Source organism: Botrytis deweyae (genome assembly GCF_014898535.1).
Source record: "Botrytis deweyae strain B1 chromosome Unknown BDEW_052, whole genome shotgun sequence".
Lineage (NCBI taxonomy): Eukaryota > Fungi > Ascomycota > Leotiomycetes > Helotiales > Sclerotiniaceae > Botrytis > Botrytis deweyae.
This window is the reverse complement of record NW_024066259.1, coordinates 232,656-252,953: the sequence shown is the minus strand read 5'-3', so window position 1 is coordinate 252,953 and position 20,298 is coordinate 232,656. Positions and strand designations below refer to the sequence as shown.

General features: G+C 35.2%; 5 protein-coding genes across 5 annotated transcripts; 3 read left to right on the top strand and 2 right to left on the bottom strand.

Annotated features, from left to right (window-relative positions):
- Positions 1–6,391: 6,391 nt before the first annotated feature.
- Positions 6,392–7,966, top strand: EAE98_011785 (uncharacterized protein; the record flags this gene model as incomplete). The annotated part of the gene is made up of 1 exon (XM_038959408.1): positions 6,392–7,966. The coding sequence occupies one exon, from the start codon at positions 6,392–6,394 to the stop codon at positions 7,964–7,966; it is 1,575 nt and encodes a 524-aa protein (XP_038804304.1).
- A 1,117-nt stretch (positions 7,967–9,083) lies between these two features.
- EAE98_011784 (uncharacterized protein) lies at positions 9,084–10,697 on the bottom strand (the record flags this gene model as incomplete). Its single annotated transcript, XM_038959407.1, has 1 exon — positions 9,084–10,697. One exon carries the CDS (start codon positions 10,695–10,697, stop codon positions 9,084–9,086), a length of 1,614 nt encoding a protein of 537 aa, XP_038804303.1.
- Positions 10,698–12,532: 1,835 nt separating this feature from the next.
- Positions 12,533–13,327, bottom strand: EAE98_011783 (uncharacterized protein; the record flags this gene model as incomplete). Its single annotated transcript, XM_038959406.1, has 1 exon — positions 12,533–13,327. One exon carries the CDS (start codon positions 13,325–13,327, stop codon positions 12,533–12,535), a length of 795 nt encoding a protein of 264 aa, XP_038804302.1.
- A 1,713-nt stretch (positions 13,328–15,040) lies between these two features.
- On the top strand, positions 15,041–18,422 carry EAE98_011782 (uncharacterized protein). The gene is made up of 2 exons (XM_038959405.1): positions 15,041–16,054; positions 16,219–18,422. The coding sequence occupies exons 1-2, from the start codon at positions 16,023–16,025 to the stop codon at positions 17,825–17,827; spliced, it is 1,641 nt and encodes a 546-aa protein (XP_038804301.1). The 5' UTR covers positions 15,041–16,022; the 3' UTR covers positions 17,828–18,422.
- Positions 18,423–18,616: 194 nt separating this feature from the next.
- On the top strand, positions 18,617–19,279 carry EAE98_011781 (uncharacterized protein; the record flags this gene model as incomplete). Its single annotated transcript, XM_038959404.1, has 2 exons — positions 18,617–18,801; positions 18,859–19,279. The coding sequence occupies 2 exons, from the start codon at positions 18,617–18,619 to the stop codon at positions 19,277–19,279; spliced, it is 606 nt and encodes a 201-aa protein (XP_038804300.1).
- Between the last annotated feature and the right edge of the window lie 1,019 nt (positions 19,280–20,298).

The window sequence follows — 20,298 nt, the reverse complement described above, 5'->3', positions numbered from 1 at the left end:
AAAAATTATATGGAGAATATAATTTACCAAAAAAATTATAATTTTTTAATAAATTTGATTGATGTACTATAAAAGAAAGTGTATATTCTATTTCAATTTAATTGGGTATATCAAAATCTATAGATTATTAATAGTTTCAAGAAAGAGATTCATTAGGAAAAAAAGCCTATAAATAGATTTATAAGTTTTTAAATGAATTAAAGGAATTCATATTAATCAATATGGATATTTGCAAAATAATTATTTTGCTTTTTCGAAATAAACTATAAATTGAATTTTATAAAATAATAATTGATTATTCAATTAGGGGTTAAATATTGTTTTTTATAAAAGAATTTGAAAAGATTTATGAATTAAGATTAGTGTTATAAAGTTGTTTATTTAAAAAAATAATCTATTAATTAAAACTATAGGAAATGTATTATTTTTGGTAATATATATGAGTATAATATTATTAAAAGATTTTGGAAATATATTGTATATATAAATGAAATGTATATAGATTCTATTTCTATAAGGAAAAAAAAGATTTTATAAAAAACTGAAATTCGATATAAATTAGAGAATATACTAAAACATTTTTTATTAATTGATAATAGAATTTATTATAGAATATAAATCATTTTTAATAGAAAAATTGAAAAACTTGAATTCTATAAAGATGAGAAGGAATACATCAATAAATGTAAATTTATTATTAAATCTAAAAGGCATGTCAAAATTAAAAGTCTTAAAAAATATAAAAAACGATTTAAGGAATAGAAGAGGAAATAGTTGTATTTTAAGGATGTTAAACTTTAGGGGAATGTTATAATATAAAAATATTATATTAAAAAACTTCTTTTAGTTTATATAAAAACGATTGAGATGTTATAGGTAAAAGATTCTAAAGATTTTATGTATAAATAGCTTTTAATAAAGAATGATAATAGTTGGTATAGATTTCTTAAATATGGGTTAGTATAAGAGTTTAGAGATGTATATCAAATCGAAAATCTATTCCATTTTTTTAATTCATTTAATTTAAATTTAATAAAAAATATTTAGAATATATTAAAATAATAAATTTGAAAAAGGTAATAGAAAATGTTCAACGAATTAAAGGAAATTAGGTATATAGAATGAGTGAAGTAAAATTATATAAACAGAAATTCAAAAAAGATATATAAAATTGTCTAATAGATGTAGGACTATTATTGATATTAATGGAGAATGTATATAATCGAAATTATAATAGTTATTAGCTTTTTAGTTATAATATATACTCATTTTTTGTTTTTTGAAGTTATATAGAGTGTCCCGTGAGTCCGTGCACCTACTGGTGGTTATTAATAGTTTTAAAAAAGAGATTTATTGGGAAGAGAAGTTTATAAATAGATTTATAAGTTTTTAAATAAATTAAAAGGATTTGTATTAATCTATAAGAATATTTGTAAAATATTTGTTTTGTTTTTTTAAAACAAATTATAAATTGAATTTTATAAAGTAATAATTTATTATTTTCAATTAAAAATTAAATATTGTTTTTTATAAAAGAATTTAAAGAGGTTTATGAATTAAGGTTAGTATTATAAAACTATTTATTCAGAAAAATAATTTATTAATTAAAATTATTGAAAATATATTATTTTTGGTAATATATAGAAGTATATCTTAATGGTCTAAGTGGGAATATAGAACGGTACTCTTATTGTATCCCTACGGGATACGGTGTTTGAGCTGTATTCTGATTGGATACTGTACTCGATCCTGGTACGGTGGAAGTACGGTTCGCGCACTGTCAAAGTACCACTCGCTAGGCCCTGTAGCATCCCTGTAGCTAATCCCTGTAGGCCCTGAAACTATAGGCTCAAACCCCTGTAGCTAGCCCCTGTAGGCCCTAAAGCTAGCTCTATAGAGCTTATAATACAGGCCTAAAAAAAATAAAAAATAGAATCCTATTAGGCTTCCAGTACTGAATGCTTAGTAATCTTTTAAAGTGGGTCTAGGCAAAAAAAGTCATTATTCGAAAAAATACAAAAAACATAATTAAAAAATATAATATAACTTGAATACTAATTAACTTTTATATAGTCTTATTATATATTATATTAGGGCTTTATTTCAAATATAATAAATTTTATAAATTAGAAATTATTTTATAAATATAGTCTTATAAACATATAATTTATTAAATTCGAATAATTTAAATTATATATATTAATCCCTGAAATAATAGTATGAATCGGATTTCAGGGGTATGAAACTAGTATTAAATAAAATACGATTTTTCTTACTTTTTTTATTAATATTATGAAATTTATTATAAAATTATTATATTAGAGTTTTAATGTTATTATTATATTATATAATTGATTTAATATTAAATTTATTATAATTTGATTGAAAGCTTTTTTTCTCTAAGTCCCTAATTGGGTACGGTACTAGTACCGTATAGGGGTTCAGGTACGGTACTAGCACCGTTCGAGTACTGTTCAGGGGTTCGAGTACGGTACTAGTACCGTTCGGGTACTGTTCAGGGGTTCGAGTACGGTACTAGTACCGTTCAGTGGTTCGAGTACCGTACAGGGTTCGGGAACTGTAGAAGTACTACTAGAACCGTACTAGTACCGTATTTCCACCGTATTATATCCCAGCTTGTGCCGTTAAGGTATTGTATGCGATCCTGATATGATGAAAGTATTGTTTGAGCTTGGTGTATTGTTAAAGTATTATTCGCTAGTCTTTATAGTATTCTTATAGTTATATTCTGTAAGTCTTGAAATTATAGGCTCAAATCCTTATAACTAATTCCTATAGATCTCAAAGCTAGCTTTTATAGGGCTTATAATATAGGTCTAAAAAAAATCCTATTAGGCTTTTAGTATTAAATGCTTAGTAATGTAAAGTCGGTCTAGGGCTCAAAAAAGCTATTATTTCAAAAAAAGGAATTTTTATTTAAAAAATATAATATAGTTTGATTACTAATCAACTTTTATATCATATAATTAATTATTATATTAAACCTTTAATTTAAATATAATAAATTTTATAAATTCGAAATTATTATATGAATATAGTCTTATAAATATATAATTTATCAAATTTGAAGAATTTAAATTATATACATTAATCTCTAAAATAGTAGTTTAAATCGAATTTCAGGGGTATGAAATTAATATTAAATAAAATAGGATTTTTTTTTTTAAATTTTTTTTATAAAATTTATTATATTATTATTATATTAAAGATTTAATATTATCATTATATTATATAATTCATTTAATATTAATTTTAATATAATTAATATATTTTAATTGAAAGCTTTTTTTCTCTAAATCCCTAATTGGGTATAGTATTAATATAGTATAGGGGTTGAGGTATGATATTAGTATTGTTCAGAGGTTCGAGTATTATTTCAATTTTCGAGTATTGTAGAAATACTATTAGAATTGTATTAGCATTGTCCTTTCACTATATTATATTCCAGCTTATATTGTTAAGGTAATATTATTAAAGGATTTTGGAAATATATTATATATATAAACAAAATACATATGAATTCTATTTTTATAAAAAAGAAAAAGATTTTATAAAAAGTTGAAATTCGATATAAATTAAGGAATATATTAAAATATCTTTTATTAATTGGTAATTAAATCTATTAAAGAATATAGATTATTTTTAATAAGAAAATTGAAAAGCTTGAATTTTATAAAGATGAAGAGAAATAAATAAATAAATCTAAATTTGATATTAAATTTAGAAAATATTTTAAAATAGAAAGTTTTAAAAATTATAAAAAGCGATTTGAAGAATAAAAGAAAAAATAATTATATTTTAAGAATATTATATCAAAAGATTTCTTTTAATTTATATAAAAATAATTGAGATATTATAAATAAAAGATTTTATATATAAATAGCTTTTAATGAAGGATGATAATAGTTTATATAGATTTCTTAAATAAAGATTTATATAAAAACTTAAAGATATATACAAAATCAAAAATTTATTTTATTCTTTTAATTTGTTCGATTTGGATTCAATAAAAAATATTTAAAATATACTAAATTAATAAATTCAAGAAAGATAATAGAAAATATTGAATAAATTAAAGAAGTTTATATAAAATAAATCAAATAAAATTATATAAAAATAAGTTCAAAAAGATGTATAGAATTGCTTAATGAATATAGAATTATTATTGATATTGATAGAGGATATATACAATCGAAATTGTAATAGTTATTAGCTCTTTAATTATAATATATACTTATTTTCTGTTTTTTAAAGCTATATAAAGTATCCTATGAGTTCGTGCAATCACTGGTGGATTCATAGCTTAATATATCTCTATACTTTTTAAAAGGTTGTTGCAATTAGTCTTATACTGATTTAATGAATATCAATAAATACTACTACTATTATTATTATTCTAATATTTATTATGTTCTTATTTTGATTATTCTGATTATTTTGATTATCTTAATAGCCCAAGTAGGAATACGGAACGGTATCCCCACTATACTCTGATTGAATACTATATATAATTCTGATATAATAAAAGTATTGTTTGGGCTTGACGCGTTATTAAAGTATTACTCGTATACCCCTATAGCTAGTTCTTATAAGCTTTATAGCTAGCCCCTATAAGCCCTAAAATTATAGGTTCAAATTTTTATAGTTAATTTTTGTAGGTCTTAAAGCTAGTTTTTATAGGGCTTATAATACAAATCTAAAAAAATAATATTTAATAAACCTATAATACTAAGTACTTAATAATCTTTGAAAGTAGGTTTGAGTAAAAAAAACTATTATTCGAAAAAACATGAAAATTATAATTATAAAATATAATATAGCTTGATTACTAATCAATATTTTTAAAATGTTATTATTTATTATATTAAGGTATTATTTTAAATATAATAAATTATATTCATTTGAAATTATTATATAAATATAATCTTATAAATACATAATTTATTAATTTTGAAGAATTTAAATTATACATATTAATCATTGAAATAATAATATAAATCAGATTTTAGGGATATAAAACTAGTATTAAATATAATATAATTTTTCTTACTTTTTTTATTAATATTATAAAATTTATTATAAAATTCTTTTATTAGAGTTTTAATATTATTATCATATTATATAATTAATTTAATATTTATTTTAATAGTGTTTTATTAAAAGCTTTTTTTTCTAAATCCCTGATTAGATACAATACTAATATTATACAGGGATTTGAATATAATACGAACATTATTCGAATATTATTCAGAGATTCAAATACTGTTTAACTTTTCGAATACCATTTAGAATTCGGAAACCATAGAAATATTACTAGTATAATGGAAATATCACTCCATTAATACTAGCACCATACTTCCACCAGATTATATTCCAGCTTGTTCCGTTAAGGTATTTTTTTTAAAAAAATTTATCAAATTTCTTAAATTCTTTAGATTCTTTAGATTTTTTAGATTTTTTAGATTCTTTAGATTCTTTAGATTCTTTAGATTCTTTAGATTCTTTAGATTCTTTAGATTCTTTAGATTCTTTAGATTCTTTAGATTTTTTAGATTTTATAATTTTACAATTTATAAAAGAATTATTGTTTCTTATTTCTAAAATTGTTTTCTTATTTGTTTTCTTATAAATTATCATTTTTAGATTCTAATATTGAGAATTATCTAAAGCAATTATATCTTATATATTTCTATCTCTACTTATAAATATATCTTTAAATATATTTATTAATTCTCTCAATTCAATCAATTGATTCTACTACTTTTTTAAAACTTATTCTAAAACTAGGTAATTATAATATTCAAAAACTTTTCATTACTTTAATCTAATTACTTCTTTTCAACGATTTCATTTATTTATTTAAAATTATATATCAAATTGAAATAACTTTATAAACTTTCGTCTCTATTCAATTAGAAAAACTAAACTCTAACTAATTCAAAGTTTTTTTCATCACTTATAACTAATTAGAAAAGATTTCATACTTATATTTTATAACAATAGTATGATTATAGAGATAATTATGCTTATATAATATAACATCAATCGGTTTCCGTTAATCCTCCGAATTCATTAACTAGATTAAAGAAAATATTTAATACTATCTTATATTAAAGCTCTAGCAAGGTTCATTGAGATGAATATAATTACGTATAACGTTTCATTGTTTCAGTAATATTTCTAGGTAGATAGGAATCAAAGAACAAAGGGAATTCTACATTTCCGGATATCGTATACCTAAGTTCTTTAACAACAGTCGCATCGTTCATTCAAAGTTTCAATAGGCTTTATCCTCAAATAACGTAGAAATCATCAAACTTGAATATCTATACTTGACATGGAACAACTCGTATCCTGAGTAACCAACATCATGCCTCCACCATTCGAAATTGAGAGCAAGGCCGTTAATTATTTACGCGTCATTCCCACCATCAACCTTCGAAAGAACCCCTATAGACCAGACCTTGCCTTGCAGCTTGAGAATATCCGGATTGATTTCTACTTGCGCAGCTATGATAAAACTATTCAATTTGGAATCACAGATACGCAGCATCCAACCGGACCTCAGTTTGACCTCAAGCTGAGTGTCATAACAAATGAGACAGGCGATAGGATTTCTCCCCCATTGTCTCCAGCTAGCGAAGACGCAGCAACTTCACCAAGCGAGATCGCCAGTAAAAGCCACAATGCTAAACACCAAACCGAAATAAAAGCTTATCTTCGGTTTATTAAGAAAGGTCATGAAACTATCAAACAGCTTGAAGCTTTTCATCAATACCGCAATGATAGGGGTAAACTCATATTAGCCCAATTTTACAGGCTTTGTGACGCTGGCACTGTCAAACAATTTCGTGCAGTTTACAAATACCGTCAAAAACGGCCACCCGAAGCATTTTTGTGGAAGCTCTATCACAGCGTTATTGATGCTCTGGCTTTTCTCCACAATGATCATCCGAAGTACGAGAACGATCCTTTACACAAAGGGCGTAAGTCAATCATCATGCCATACTTAAAAGCCGGGAATATATATCTTTCATGGCCCGAGGGCGCGTCGCCAAGTCTCGTGTATCCGGACATAAAGTTAGGAGACTTCGGAGAAGCAAGTTTTGTTGATTTCGGAGGTGGATTTTCAGAGGACATCTCCGACAAAGCCGACCTTGATTACAAGCATAACCCTCCCGAATTAACTTGGCGGAGTGCCAAAACTGATATCTGGCGTGCTGGCTCAATCATATACTCCCTAGCTTCTCTGAAAAGAACAACCACTAAGAGAGCTATTCCCAAAGACAAAAAATTTGCAGATCTCACGGAGGAACAACAGACATTGATTACAATGGATCCCAGAAGGGTCCAGCCCATCGACCATCTGTACAGTGGAGAATTTGAAGCCATGCTTCAAAGATCCTTAGTGCTTGATCATAAGAAAAGGCCATCCGCCAGAGAACTGTTACAAGAACTCCAAGGTCCGGCCACAGAAAGAGAGCTCAATATGGACTTGTTCAGGGCACTGCCTGAATGGATTGGAGACAAAGTAATCCGAGGGGTCAAGAAAGATTTCGCAAAAGAATACAATTTCTCACAAGAAAGGCTCAAGAAATTACTCCAGCCCGGTGGATTGGAAGCAGAGAAATTGTTACACCGGAATGAACTAGTAGCTAAGAAAAACCAGGAAGCTGAAAGGGAAAAACGAGAGACGGCACTGTATTTGCTGGGTGAAGAGAACCCAACAGCATTTGAGATGTTTTACGATGAATGGCTACCCAGAGAGAAAGAGAAAGGGAATATACTCGAGAAGGGGGGGGAGGAAGTTGATCTTATCGAATATACAGATGAAGTTGTCAAATATATAAAGGCCAGAAACAGAGGGATAGAAGCCGGAACGTGGGTTGATCCAGGTCCAGCTTGGCAAGAAGTCAAGAAACTCGGACAAGAACCCGAACCATAAACGTTCTTTACATTGAGTAGTGTTTATATTGTTGAATATGTTCAACTTGGTTGTGGCACTAGTATCCAATTAAAAAGCACTGATGTATGATTCACCATTCAACGGGTTTCTTGCCAAAACCATGCTGCCTAATCTAGGCGAACTGACTTTGTCTTACATGCTTAGTCCAAGTTTTCGATTGATTTTTGAATGAGATATATGTGACTGCAAGGATAACTAACGAAGTAGGTTGGATATCACCATTCAGACTTACGACCATGGAATTTCCGATATCCTTACACCCCCGGTAATATTAAATTCGATCATAGGTGACCATTCTATATTCCGCTCAATTTCTGTATGGGGTTTACTCGCATGAGTGCTACTCGTAGACGGAGCTTGGGCAAAAGGGCTAGCAGAGATGCAAAAATGCCGTAGCAAACGGGAAGCGCAACAATATTGACATCAGCCATTATCCATCAGATCTATGACCAGCTGTTAAGTCTGAGGACTATGAGGCCATATGGATATACAGGAGCACAAAAAAACATTGAATCGTCGTCCCGTTCTACTTGGTTTCACCAGTATGTGTAAAATTAGAAAACCCGTCCATGTCTGTAGGTACTTATATAATATCCTCAGTAAATATCCTCCCACAATCCGAGGTAATGTCGAATTGAAAAACTGTGACAGATGTCTGATCTTTGCCTAGAAGCCGATCAGTCATCGAAACATGATTGATTGAATTGAAATTCTCCGAACGTCTTTTCCTTCTAGATTGCGATCCTTCTCGTGTTCTCTCTTTGTGGCTAGCTAAGTTTGATTCCTTTGTTCTACTAAATTGGAAGTGCTCTCGAATGAAAATCGGCATCTTCTAGTAAGCCGCACTACACTCTTTTCGCACGACAAAGGTGTGTACCAAATTTTAGATACTCATATTTTAGATGATAGCATGAATATAATTTTACTACACAGTTTGAATACATGGAAGATTGGAAACTCGGAATCCTTTTGCGTGACATGGCTAGAGATAAAAAAAAAAAAAAAAAAAAAAGATTGTGACTGATTCAAGGAGTGCTGTCTACAGTTTAAGTGCAGAATTAGACATATAAGAGTGATAGACTGAGTAGCAGCAAGTCTAGGATCCGCTATCTGGATCGTTGATTTGCAATATCGAAGCATTCTGGCTGGGCTCAGACGCAGGCTTATGATGCACCACTTTCGGCAACTCTGGAAAGTCATTCCCAACTGCCGTACACATCTCTGCCCACCTATCAATTCTTTTTCTCTCTCTTCCTTTCGCAACAACGCTGACACTATCATCCAAACCAATTGATTTTGCTTCCCATAAGTCTTCATCGGCCTCAAATTCTACCGATTCATCGTTCCTTTCCATCCAATCTAGAATCCACTCTCTATCCACATCACCAACCATAGCCTCTTCCATCGAGATCCTATAGCCATCATCTGGACAGTTTGCAAACCCACTAGACTGATAAATATCACTGAGCACCACATCCAACACCTTTACTCGTCCCCTTGCTTTCTCGTAGTCATTCTCCGCCTCGATAACTCCCTCAATCGCCCCCTGATGTTCTTGCAATAGAGTCAAATCGAAGAAACTCCTCGCAGGCTCCATTGTTCCATTCTTAACCGCACGTGCATATTCTTTATATTCTTCTTCGTAATAATGTTTCCAATTATCAAGTCGCTGATGCATTGTTTCCAGGCGATATCCCATGTCCTTCATATGATCCACAGCTTCTCGTTGTTCCCTTTTGACTCGTTCTCGAGCTTCTTCACTGTGGGTGGAAACTCGAGGTGTTTTATGTAGAGGTACGAGTTGTGTGGCCGGCATGCGATAGAACTGATTCGGTCGGGAACTCTTTCCTCTTAGATCTAGAAGATTTCGATCCCTGAAAACGTCCCTGAACATGTTAAATAAGATAATTCTTTGCTCCTTTAGTTCTTCATGTTCGCGTTCCGCAGCTCCCTGTAACTCCAGCTTTTGTTCTTGAATACGCGAGGAAATATTGGAAAGATACTTCAATTCTTCCGATTTCGCATCTCGATCACTTTGAGCTGTGGCACCTGACGATGAAAGTAATTGATTGAGTTCTTTCAAAGTCATCTCAACACACTCACGTTCATCATCCAATCGACTCATGATCCTCGTATGATCATTGAACCGCCCCTCTAGGTAGAATATCTCGTTCAAATTCCTCACAATATCATTTGTCAATGCTAGAGCAGAATTTGGGACGCCATTTCGTCCTATATAGGTGAATATCTCGGGGTACCTTGCAGTCAAAGGTGCTCGCCCTGGTGGTTCTTCCAGGTCAATGATTGATACCGGCGGCTCACAGGAGCATGTACGACCTTTCTTACGATCTTGTTGATGTGGAGATGAAAGCGATGTGGCATCAGTTAACACTACGCTGGAAGGCGATAGAGGTTCCCTTCGAAGAGGACTATCCGCATTAGGAGTTATTCTACTTGCTCTTATTCTTCTCAAAAACTCGCTTCCGAATGTAGAAATTGATGAGGTCTCTCTTCTGCTCGAGTCCTGATATGCCGAAGTTGATGTCGTTGCTGTCTGAGTTGGCTCAGGGACAAAATCCGCGTTAATTCTGGGCAAAGGCTTGGCTGTGGAATCAGATATCTGCTTTGATCGAGCACCTTTAATGAACACCGAGCTAAGCAATCTCTTGAGAGATTTGCCATCTGTCCATTGATCTATCAATGCTTTCATCGAGAACAATTGAATCACTGGAAGTTCTTCTCGTCGAAGGAGAACATAGGAACATCATATTTCGTGCGAGGTGGATTGATACAATTACTGGAACAGTAGGTCAGAGTGGAAGATACATCGTAAGACTCGTATTCAAGATCTATTCGAGAGTTTTGAGGACAAAGAAGCATAGTTTTTGACATCCTAAGAAAGCTGGGACGAAAACACATTTCTCGTATAAACACCCGCTTGTTTTGGGACAAAGAAATGTTCACTCGAAACCATAAAAAAAACTCCAAGGAGAACGCTTGCAATGCGAGATCTGTTGATCTTTAAATCTTTAATGAGAAATGTCTTGCAATATCGGGGTTTAAAAATCACCTAGCGCTGCATTCCTTACGAACTCAGACCACGTACTTGGAAAAAATCGTCCTTTTGTAATTTCCAATTGTGACTGTCACTGTCACTGTTACACACGCATGCGGATATCATGTTACCCCTCTATGCCTGCGAAATCTTCGATGAAGTGAATGATTATTGTTCATATTCTCACAATTAACTGATAACAGTTCTAAGCAAACCTCAGTCATTTGCTTCTCTTGCTTCCATGAGATTTTCGATAACTGCAAATAGATGATACATTCAATGACGTTCCAATGGCATGGCATGAAATTGGATCGAAAGCAGATGCGGTACAATTCTACTGACGAATGTTCTATGAGACCACCGATGAACTGTCGAATTGATCATTTGTATGGGGGACATATGACATGTGTGCAATATTCTCCATCTTCCCACGTGGGAAGCCAAGATGGAGTTGCATGTCAATCTGTCTACTCAACCTTTGGTATTGATACCTAGAAACACTTACACTAATACATACGGTATGTAGAATGCAAAAGGTTCAAGCGTATAGGAATAATTTTATTGGAAAACGAGGTAGTACACTCTTTCACCCACTTGGATGAATACCGAAAAAGCGAAAGCGATCATCTCTCCCTGCTTAGTTTTCAGTCCAATTATAGCGGACTCACTTCTATGGGTTTTCTTTAGATAGAGAACCAGAGTTCAATAGATCCAGACAGCAATCAAGGAAGGATCTAAGTAGAAGTTGGAAGAGCAAACCATTATCATCGGTGTTCCAGCGAACGGAAACCCCGTTGACCTTTTCTGTCACGTCTGTCAACCTCCTACGGGTTGATCACTGAAGATGCAAAAGTATGCCATGGTAATTGCGCCAAAGATGCAGCTTCGTTTTATAAAAGATCTTGGGGAGCTGGAAGGCTGGGTTTGTAGTTGGAAGGTAGTCAAGTTGGCTAGTGGAGGAATGTACTTGGGGGATCAGAATTCATTGCGTCGAATTTGGATCTACTTGACATCGGCGGCCACAGGAACTCATGCTCATGTCACCCATGCTCCTTCATTCGTAATTCGTGATGTGCAAATTTTAATGCAATGAGTCAAGTTGTTGAGAATTTGTTATTTGATGATTGTTGGAATACACTGGCAGTTTGAAGGAGGTGGGTTTTTGGGTGTGTGTAAATGATTATTGCCCAAATGCGGAGTTCTCACTACTCATTCATGGTAGTAGAACCATCAGTGATTTTTGTTCTACTCTGCAGCAATGACTTCTGCGATCTGCCCAATTCAAAATAGACTAACAGTAGGCTGTACGTGCCATAAAGACTCTCGCGTATATTGCAGGACATATTGATTGCCATCTGCGATATTCAAGATCTGTGATTGACGGGGAGGACAATCCAATTCGCCATAATTCGGTAGCGAGGTACAGCTTGGCCGGCTGATTTCTAACTTTCTTGCTCAGCTGTCGGAATCAATTATCTATATGCTGATGATCAACTACTATCTTCCTCAGCCCATTTCACAACGAAACCAAAAACTGTCCTTCTCAATTCTTCGTCTCCTCTGTCCTTTTCGAACATTACTTTCTCCATCTTCTCTTCTAAGACCTTCTCAACAGTCATACCTCCCTCTCGTACCAAGTCAAAGAATGCCATATCTTTTTCCAATAACCAGGGTCGATATGGGGTAAAGAATACCAAGGCCGTAGAATCCTTACTCTTTCTCAGAGTCTTCTTAATAGAATCCAACAGCTTTGCGTGCTCGGAATGATTGAAGAGAAGATCCGCGAGTATCAATACGTCGAAGCCAGCCTCCTTTTCTTCTAAAGGTAAAAGTGAGAGCAACGGAGATGGATCAGCGCCCCAGCAATAACCTTCAGCAACCAGGCTTTCCTTGTCATTTACTCTCAGTTCAGGGAATTGCTCATAGAATACCGAAATGTTCTTTCTGAGATTATCGATGAGGTCCGAATCTGGATAATCCGTAACCACAACATTTTTGGCACGTAGAGAGGCACAAGTAAGACTTGGAAGACCTGCGCCTGCACCAAGCTCTAATACTGATTTGGAAGTAATTAGAGAAGGACTCTTTTCCAGATAGTTGGATATTATGCGACCCGCATTCCACAGATGATGACCCCAAAGTGGATTGTGACCGACCAGATGAAGAGTAAGTGTCTGACCGGAAAGTAACGTATGGGTTTCTGTGGTTGGTTTCGGTGATGGAGGATAATAATCTTCCGGCTCGGCGAATAGATCGGGACCATCTTCGAAATCCGAATCAGCCATGATAGATTATAGAACTGAGTAAGTAATCACGTGCTAGTTGTGATGCTTGTGTGAAATCTTCTTAGACGAAACGAGGTCAATGTGTTAGTTACGAAATGGGACAGTTGAGAGAATGGCGAAAAATAAGAAGTGCTTGAGATGAAAGATTTGTCAGAGGGTTTGTGAAATCCCTACTGTTTGACAATATCAGATTGAATAAACTCATTCCAATTCCAACCCAACTTCTAAACCTGTTTCTGAGTGAAACATGATGCTTGAATGAATGAATGAATGAATGAATGAATGGATGGGATGGAGATGGAAATGGAGATGGAAATGGAGAGAGATAGAGTTAAGGAGACTCGCTCCACAACCCCAATGTGTACTTAGTCAAATGTGCTTACCTTGTTATGAAAGCTTGCTTTTGGGAAGAGTAGAGAACTGTAACTTTGAGTTAAAGTTGTTTCGCCGGCTCTTCGTCTCTTCGTCTCGTCGTCTCGTTGTTTCTGAATGTTTTCTTTCTCTCCTACTGGTAATGTTTTGGAATATATGATACCCCAGAGAGTATTTATTGCAAAATATATTTTCATATTACCCCACCATCATTATGCAGACCAGGGTTGACTAGGATAGATTTATGCAAATTTGTGACATTTATACAAAGCCAGCCACCCAGCTAGGTACCCAGCCACTTATCGAAGCAACCAATAGATGTACTTTCTGATAAGATAAGCGAACCATGGTGTCGTCTTTTTGTATTCCAAATTTCCAATTGCCCAGGTGAGTGTTGGTATGGAAGAGGATGTGGCTTGCATGAAGAATGAAAATGGTCCCTTGAAGGTTTGAATTAGATCAAACTTTTATGCGGGCACGGGTGACGGCCGAGATGGATCATGGCTTGCTCTTACGATAGTGTATTATTCAGTTCACCAATTCTAGTAGTTGATCTACATGACCTTGATGGATAGAATTTCTCAAGTGCAGAATACGACCAATATGTACGAACGAGTAGGTAGAGGGTACTTAGCAGACATCTACGATACGTATTGGGATGAAAGAGATAGAAATGATGAAGTTAAAAATCTAATCTTTTGACAGCAGAGACTTAGGAAATACACTTACATCAATGAAACAAATGACGCTCCGCTGGCCCTCCGGGGGCCACTGCCGTGGAGGCAGACTATTAGACTATTTGACCATTTTATAGACTCAATGCTAGATACCTGTTACATGGAAAACATCTTCGAGCGAAGCGAGCTATGGGGGTTTGGGGGCTTGCCCCCAGATATACTCGCAAGGGGTGATTAGTTGAGCGGATATTCTTATGGCAAGTGGAAGACAGATAGACAGATAAATAGTCAACGTTAATGTTAGACATCATCTTGATATCCATGGATCTCAACTCTGATCTGAGGACTAGCGCAGCCTTCCCAGTTTTCAAATCGACTCCATTGTTTCGCCTTGTATAAACTAGGTAGGTGGTGAAGATCGATTCCAAGGTAGATATTGGTACGAGGTACTTCCTACAAGATTCTGTACTTGTAGTAAGCAATAAGAGAAAGCGGACCATTAGCATATCTCGTATTGATGATGTAGATGTAGAAGAATACCGAGAATCCTCAATACTCGAGTATTTGAGAGGATCCAACGCACGGCCAATAAATGCCACCAATCAAAACTTGCTCATTGATTTGCAAGGTTCTTCCAAACTTCACTCCTCTTCACTCCTCTTCACGCTTCCCTCTTCCAGTCCAGCAAATCAAAAGCAGTTGAGCACACTCGAGGCACATCTTCCAATTCAATATTGACTCTCACACACTCACCCCACTACGCACTACGCACTACATACCGAGTATACTACACTACTACATACATACAAACATACATCCTTACTATACGCGACATCTACTACCTACCATATCGAGATCTTACGATATCATGAGTAACCTGGAACTCAAGTGCCTTTGCCTTCCATTCAATATTCGTAGGGAAGCCTTCTTATTCACACGCTCCTGGTGGTCCAAGTCTATCATCCTCCTGTCCTTACGAATAGAACAATCAAATTCGAGAAAAATCAATTAAACAATTCCTCAATAAAAATTGGTCAAAAAGAACAAACAAGGCTTCATTGTTGCTAACATCTTATTACTTTGACCTGACCTGACCTTACCTGACCTTACCTGACCTTACCTGACCTACCTATTCCTATTCTACCATCAGCTCGGATCGCTTCAAACACTTCTCCTCCCTCCCTCCTCCATACTTTGGACCAGAAATATTCAATTCACCCTATTATCCTATTATACCTACCCGAAGTAAAATAAATCAAGCTCAATTCAGCTTTTCTTCACTGGATCCATACTACCCGACCTACCAGTAGTACCTCGACTTTTTCTCATGATATCGATTCATCACAATTCACTCCATCTTGAAACCTCCCCCCCCCCCCTCTGCCAACCATACCTTGGGGACTCAAGATTCTTCGGAAACACGCAGGATCCATCTCCGTATCAGTCGCACAAGTCAGACGCTGATCATCTTTCCGATTTCCCCTCTGTGCGGTCGTTGCGCATGCAGATAGCGATTCCCGGGACACAATCAACATCGAGATAAGGTTGTCTGAAAGAATTTACCTGCACTTCAATTCAAGTCTATCCATTCGGGTCAGCCCACTTAGTTTTGGATCGACTACAAGAGTTCTTCAATTGTCAAGAAGATGCCGTTAATCAATGGATTGAAAATGGCCTGGTATGTTGAGACCCATTCACCCATTCATCCTTGTTGTGTTCATCAATTTATACACATGAAGTGGTTCGCAAACCAAGAATATATATATATATATACACGCACACCTATATATAATTTATATACCTACCAATTGTTTCCGATATGCTAACATAAAATAACCATAGTGAGCCATGTATTCGAGGCCATCGATCAACAAAATGTACACACGCGAATGAGAGACTGATGGTACCGGTGAGGAAGCCCGGAAGACCACTCAGTGCATGCCCTCACTCGAAAGATCAACCATGTAACTGTGGGAGTGTTACTGCTGCTATTCCAAGGAAGCAAGCATGCCACTGTGGTACCGACACACCTGTCTCGACTCCTCCGGCTCCGATACAACGAGTCAACTCCATATCCGACCCTACTTCCCCGACGCAACTCACATTTAAAATACAAAAGACAGCATCGAAGCCACAGTCGAGTAGGAAACAATCATTTGATCCTGTGAATTTGGAACGGATGGATTTAAACCAAGTCAATATAGTTCCCTTCGATCAACATACCCAAAGAATGCAGATTATTCCCCCAAATGCATATCATATGTCGACTGCTCCTCAACCCTATGGGTATGGTCCACCACAATATTCCATCATGCAACAACAATATGGCACCGTTCCTGTTCAACTGCCTCCACCTATGCATGGACTGGGAGGACCAATAGTAGATATCAGAACAAATGGATTTACGAATGGGCTCAGCAGCTTAGATCAAGTTGTGGAGGATCCTCTCGAAACACCGACTGAAGTGAAGAATGGCCAAATTACTCCTAAAATGAATGGTGGTTCTTGTTGTGCACCATCGACTCCAGAAACCCCACCTCATATCGATAATGTCGCTACGGGTAGTGGTTCATGCTGTGCGCCCAAACAAAATACCCACAGTCACACTTCTTCGAATGCCAGTACGATGTCTGAACCCCCGCAAGCTACACCTAAACCTAAGAGTTGTTGTTCTTCAAAGAAGAAGCCCTCATCGACTCAAAACTCCCAAACAAATACTCCCATGATGAACCCACAAATACCACAAAATGAATTCCCGATGAATAATGCCATGTATTCACAATACCCACCTACCGTTTTTACATATCCTGCTACATATGGTTCTTATCAAAACCCACTACAGCCATCCGCCTGGCGCCAAGGTGTCCACGATATGAGTTACGGACATGTTCAAGGACAACCATCTATCCCTAACGCGCCTTTGTCATTCGACCCAACTCAAATGGCCCAAAATCCCGAAACCGTTCATACATGTGGTTGCGGTGATGGTTGCCAATGTGTTGGCTGTGCAGCTCATCCATATAACGATGCGACAAGACAATACGTCCTTTCAGCTTGGGAATCGATGCGGGTCGAACCGGACCTGTACAGCAATGGTCACGCACATGGGCGTATCAACTCGAATGGGAATATTGCACCTACGTCCATCCAGACACAGGATATTATCAAGGAGAACCCTACTTCTCCGCCTCCCGCCACTCCTTCTAGTACCACTTCCGGAACTGCAGAAGAACAGAGCCTTTCAGCGTCGGATTTCTTTTTCGTAAATTATCCCTTCGGCGCGGAAGATGGCTGTGGAGGAGAAACTCAAAGCTGCCCCTGCGGTGATGATTGCCAATGTTTAGGCTGCACTATTCATCGCGTTCCAGATATTCCTTGCCCTGGGGAGAAGGACACTTGTCCATGTGGCGACGACTGCGCTTGTATTGGCTGCACTATACATAACATGTGATGCGTTATTATTGCATATATCTAAGTGGGGATGTTGCACATAATTAAGGAGGAAAAAACATCCTTGACAATATATGGGATCTGATGATTTTGAGTGTTTTGTTTTGAAGGAAAAGTTCGATACCCTCTGCGTTTTTTTAATTTTTAAGCCCCGAGGGCGGTACGGTTGGCTGGGGTGGATGTTAGTGATACTTTCCCCCTGGATTGAAGCGAGCTATCATGAAAGAATTGAGAACAACCATGCATTCAATGTCACAAGGATTAATTTTTCATTCAATAGCTACATGTAATGCAATTATGTTTCTCTAGCATTTGGTACAATATGTATCTCATGCTAGTCGAGGCCAATTTGACACCGTCGTTATCAGCTTAGCTAACCCCTGGGCTCATTTGTAGACCTCAAGAGTTCATGACATACTAGTGCAATGCGTTACGACAGCATCCATATATCAAATGTGGAGCTTTCAAAAGATTTGATAGTGATTCTGCGCCGCGACCGCACATATTGAACAGGGGTGATTCTATTTGACCACCGGATCACAATGTAATTTCTTCAATTTCTTCATCTACTTGTATGCACATGTGATCTTCATGCTTCACTTGTTTGTTATGTACATGTCAGATTTCTATCTCTACTGCTAGTCTATATAACAACAATCCCCCTCTTTCGACATATTGGCTCGCTCCAGTCAAATATGTGAGTACTGCTCTCAATTTTACACCTTGCGTATCCTCAGTTCTTGGCGTATCCGTTAGAATACCCCGTTCCGCTTCGTCTCGATCCCGCAATATGACATCTTCATCTTGTACAGGTGCCATCAGGTTTCCCCCTCTCACGCCGTCAAGTGATAATCTCGATGAGGCTCAACTTGTTCAATACAATTATCTGGCAAATATCACAAAGGCTGTATACAAAAACACTATTGTCACGGAAGATGCAGATGGATCACTTCAAGGACCCTTCAACATGTTGCTGTTAGTATTGTCCTGGAAATTCTTTTCATCAAATGCCCAAATTAATATCGAAATCAGTTACACGCCAACAGTTGCACAGCCTTGGGTGAATTTGCAATTAGCCGTGGCTGGCCTGCTTGTCCCAAGCGAAGCTGAGTGTGCTGTTCTCGGCGTTTTATCAGTCACCAAAGCGACATATGGAATTCATGCACACGAGATCTTGGCTGAGAAAGCAGGCCTAACAGCCTCACAAGTTGTAGGCATGCTAGCCGGAGACTGTCCGTCACGCGTGACACCTCGTCAAAAGGCTGTCTATGAAGTCGCTGTGAAACTAGCTCGGACCAGAGGACCGTTAGATATGCCGTCGTTCAAAGCTGCTGAGGCTGTATTGGGGCAGGCGGGGATTCTTGGAGCCGTTCAGCAGTCTGCTGCGTTTATGTATGCTTCGATGATGTTGAATGCTGGGGATGTGTGTTTACCATCGGGCGTGGAATGTTGATTGGAAAAATGTGATGATTGAGTTACGTCTGTGAGATTTGGTTGTCCTAGAGTTCATGGAGCAATCATGTCGATAATGTTTTTCTGAACAATATATGTGGATTGATGAAGATATTAAGGAAGAGTATTAGACAGAACAAAAAATATTTTTAAAGGTCCAAAAGATTCAGAACTACATCCAATCTACGTCATAAAGGGTCCTCATCAATTGCTGGTAGCTGAGTCCCTCTAATTTGTCAATATTTGAGCTGTTGAATGCCACTGCATCACCTGAAACATAGCACTCAGGTAGCAAATGGCCTCTTTTCCTGTATCCCCAATCTTCATCTTTCCTCAGAAAGATGCTACTGAATTACAGTGACTATGCACTCCTATTTGATCGATCTCAAAAACACACTATAAAAAGCCATTTTATTACTTTTTAATAAATAAATTATTATTCTTTTAAACAATTTTTTTATTTATAATTTAAATAATTAATAATTTATAATTCAATAAAATTGAATATAACATTCAATCTTTTTTAAAATTATTACAAAATATATTATATATCTTATTTACAATAAAGGAGCAGGCCAGTAGAATATATATAATATTGACTATGTAGATTAAATTATACTAAGATAAAATCTAACTATAAAATAAAAGTGATATATATATAATAGTATAATATATATATTACAACTTTTAATACTTTTCTAGAGAGTTTACTCTTTTAATTTTTATAATTAGTTTTGAAGTCTTAGTATGGTCTTAAATCTCTCAAATATTATTCTTATATATAGTTTTATTAATTTATCTACAATCATATCACTTATATTGATATAGCTAATATTAATTAGGTGTTTTTCTATAAGATTCCAAATAAAGTGATAATATATGTTAATATACTTTGATTATTTGTATAAATAAGGATTCTTAATTAATATTAATGCTTTTTGATTATTTTCTAATATTTAAACTTTACTATTGTTTTTAATATATTATGATTACTTTAAATCTCTTAAAAATTGAGTTATT

Bases quoted from the DNA above. Each gene is read 5' to 3' on its own strand.
- EAE98_011782 (XM_038959405.1), top strand. From the start codon at position 16,023: ATGCCGTTAATCAATGGATTGAAAATGGCCTG. The intron at 16,055-16,218 runs GTATGTTGAGAC...AAATAACCATAG, and splicing joins AATGGATTGAAAATGGCCTG to TGAGCCATGTATTCGAGGCC.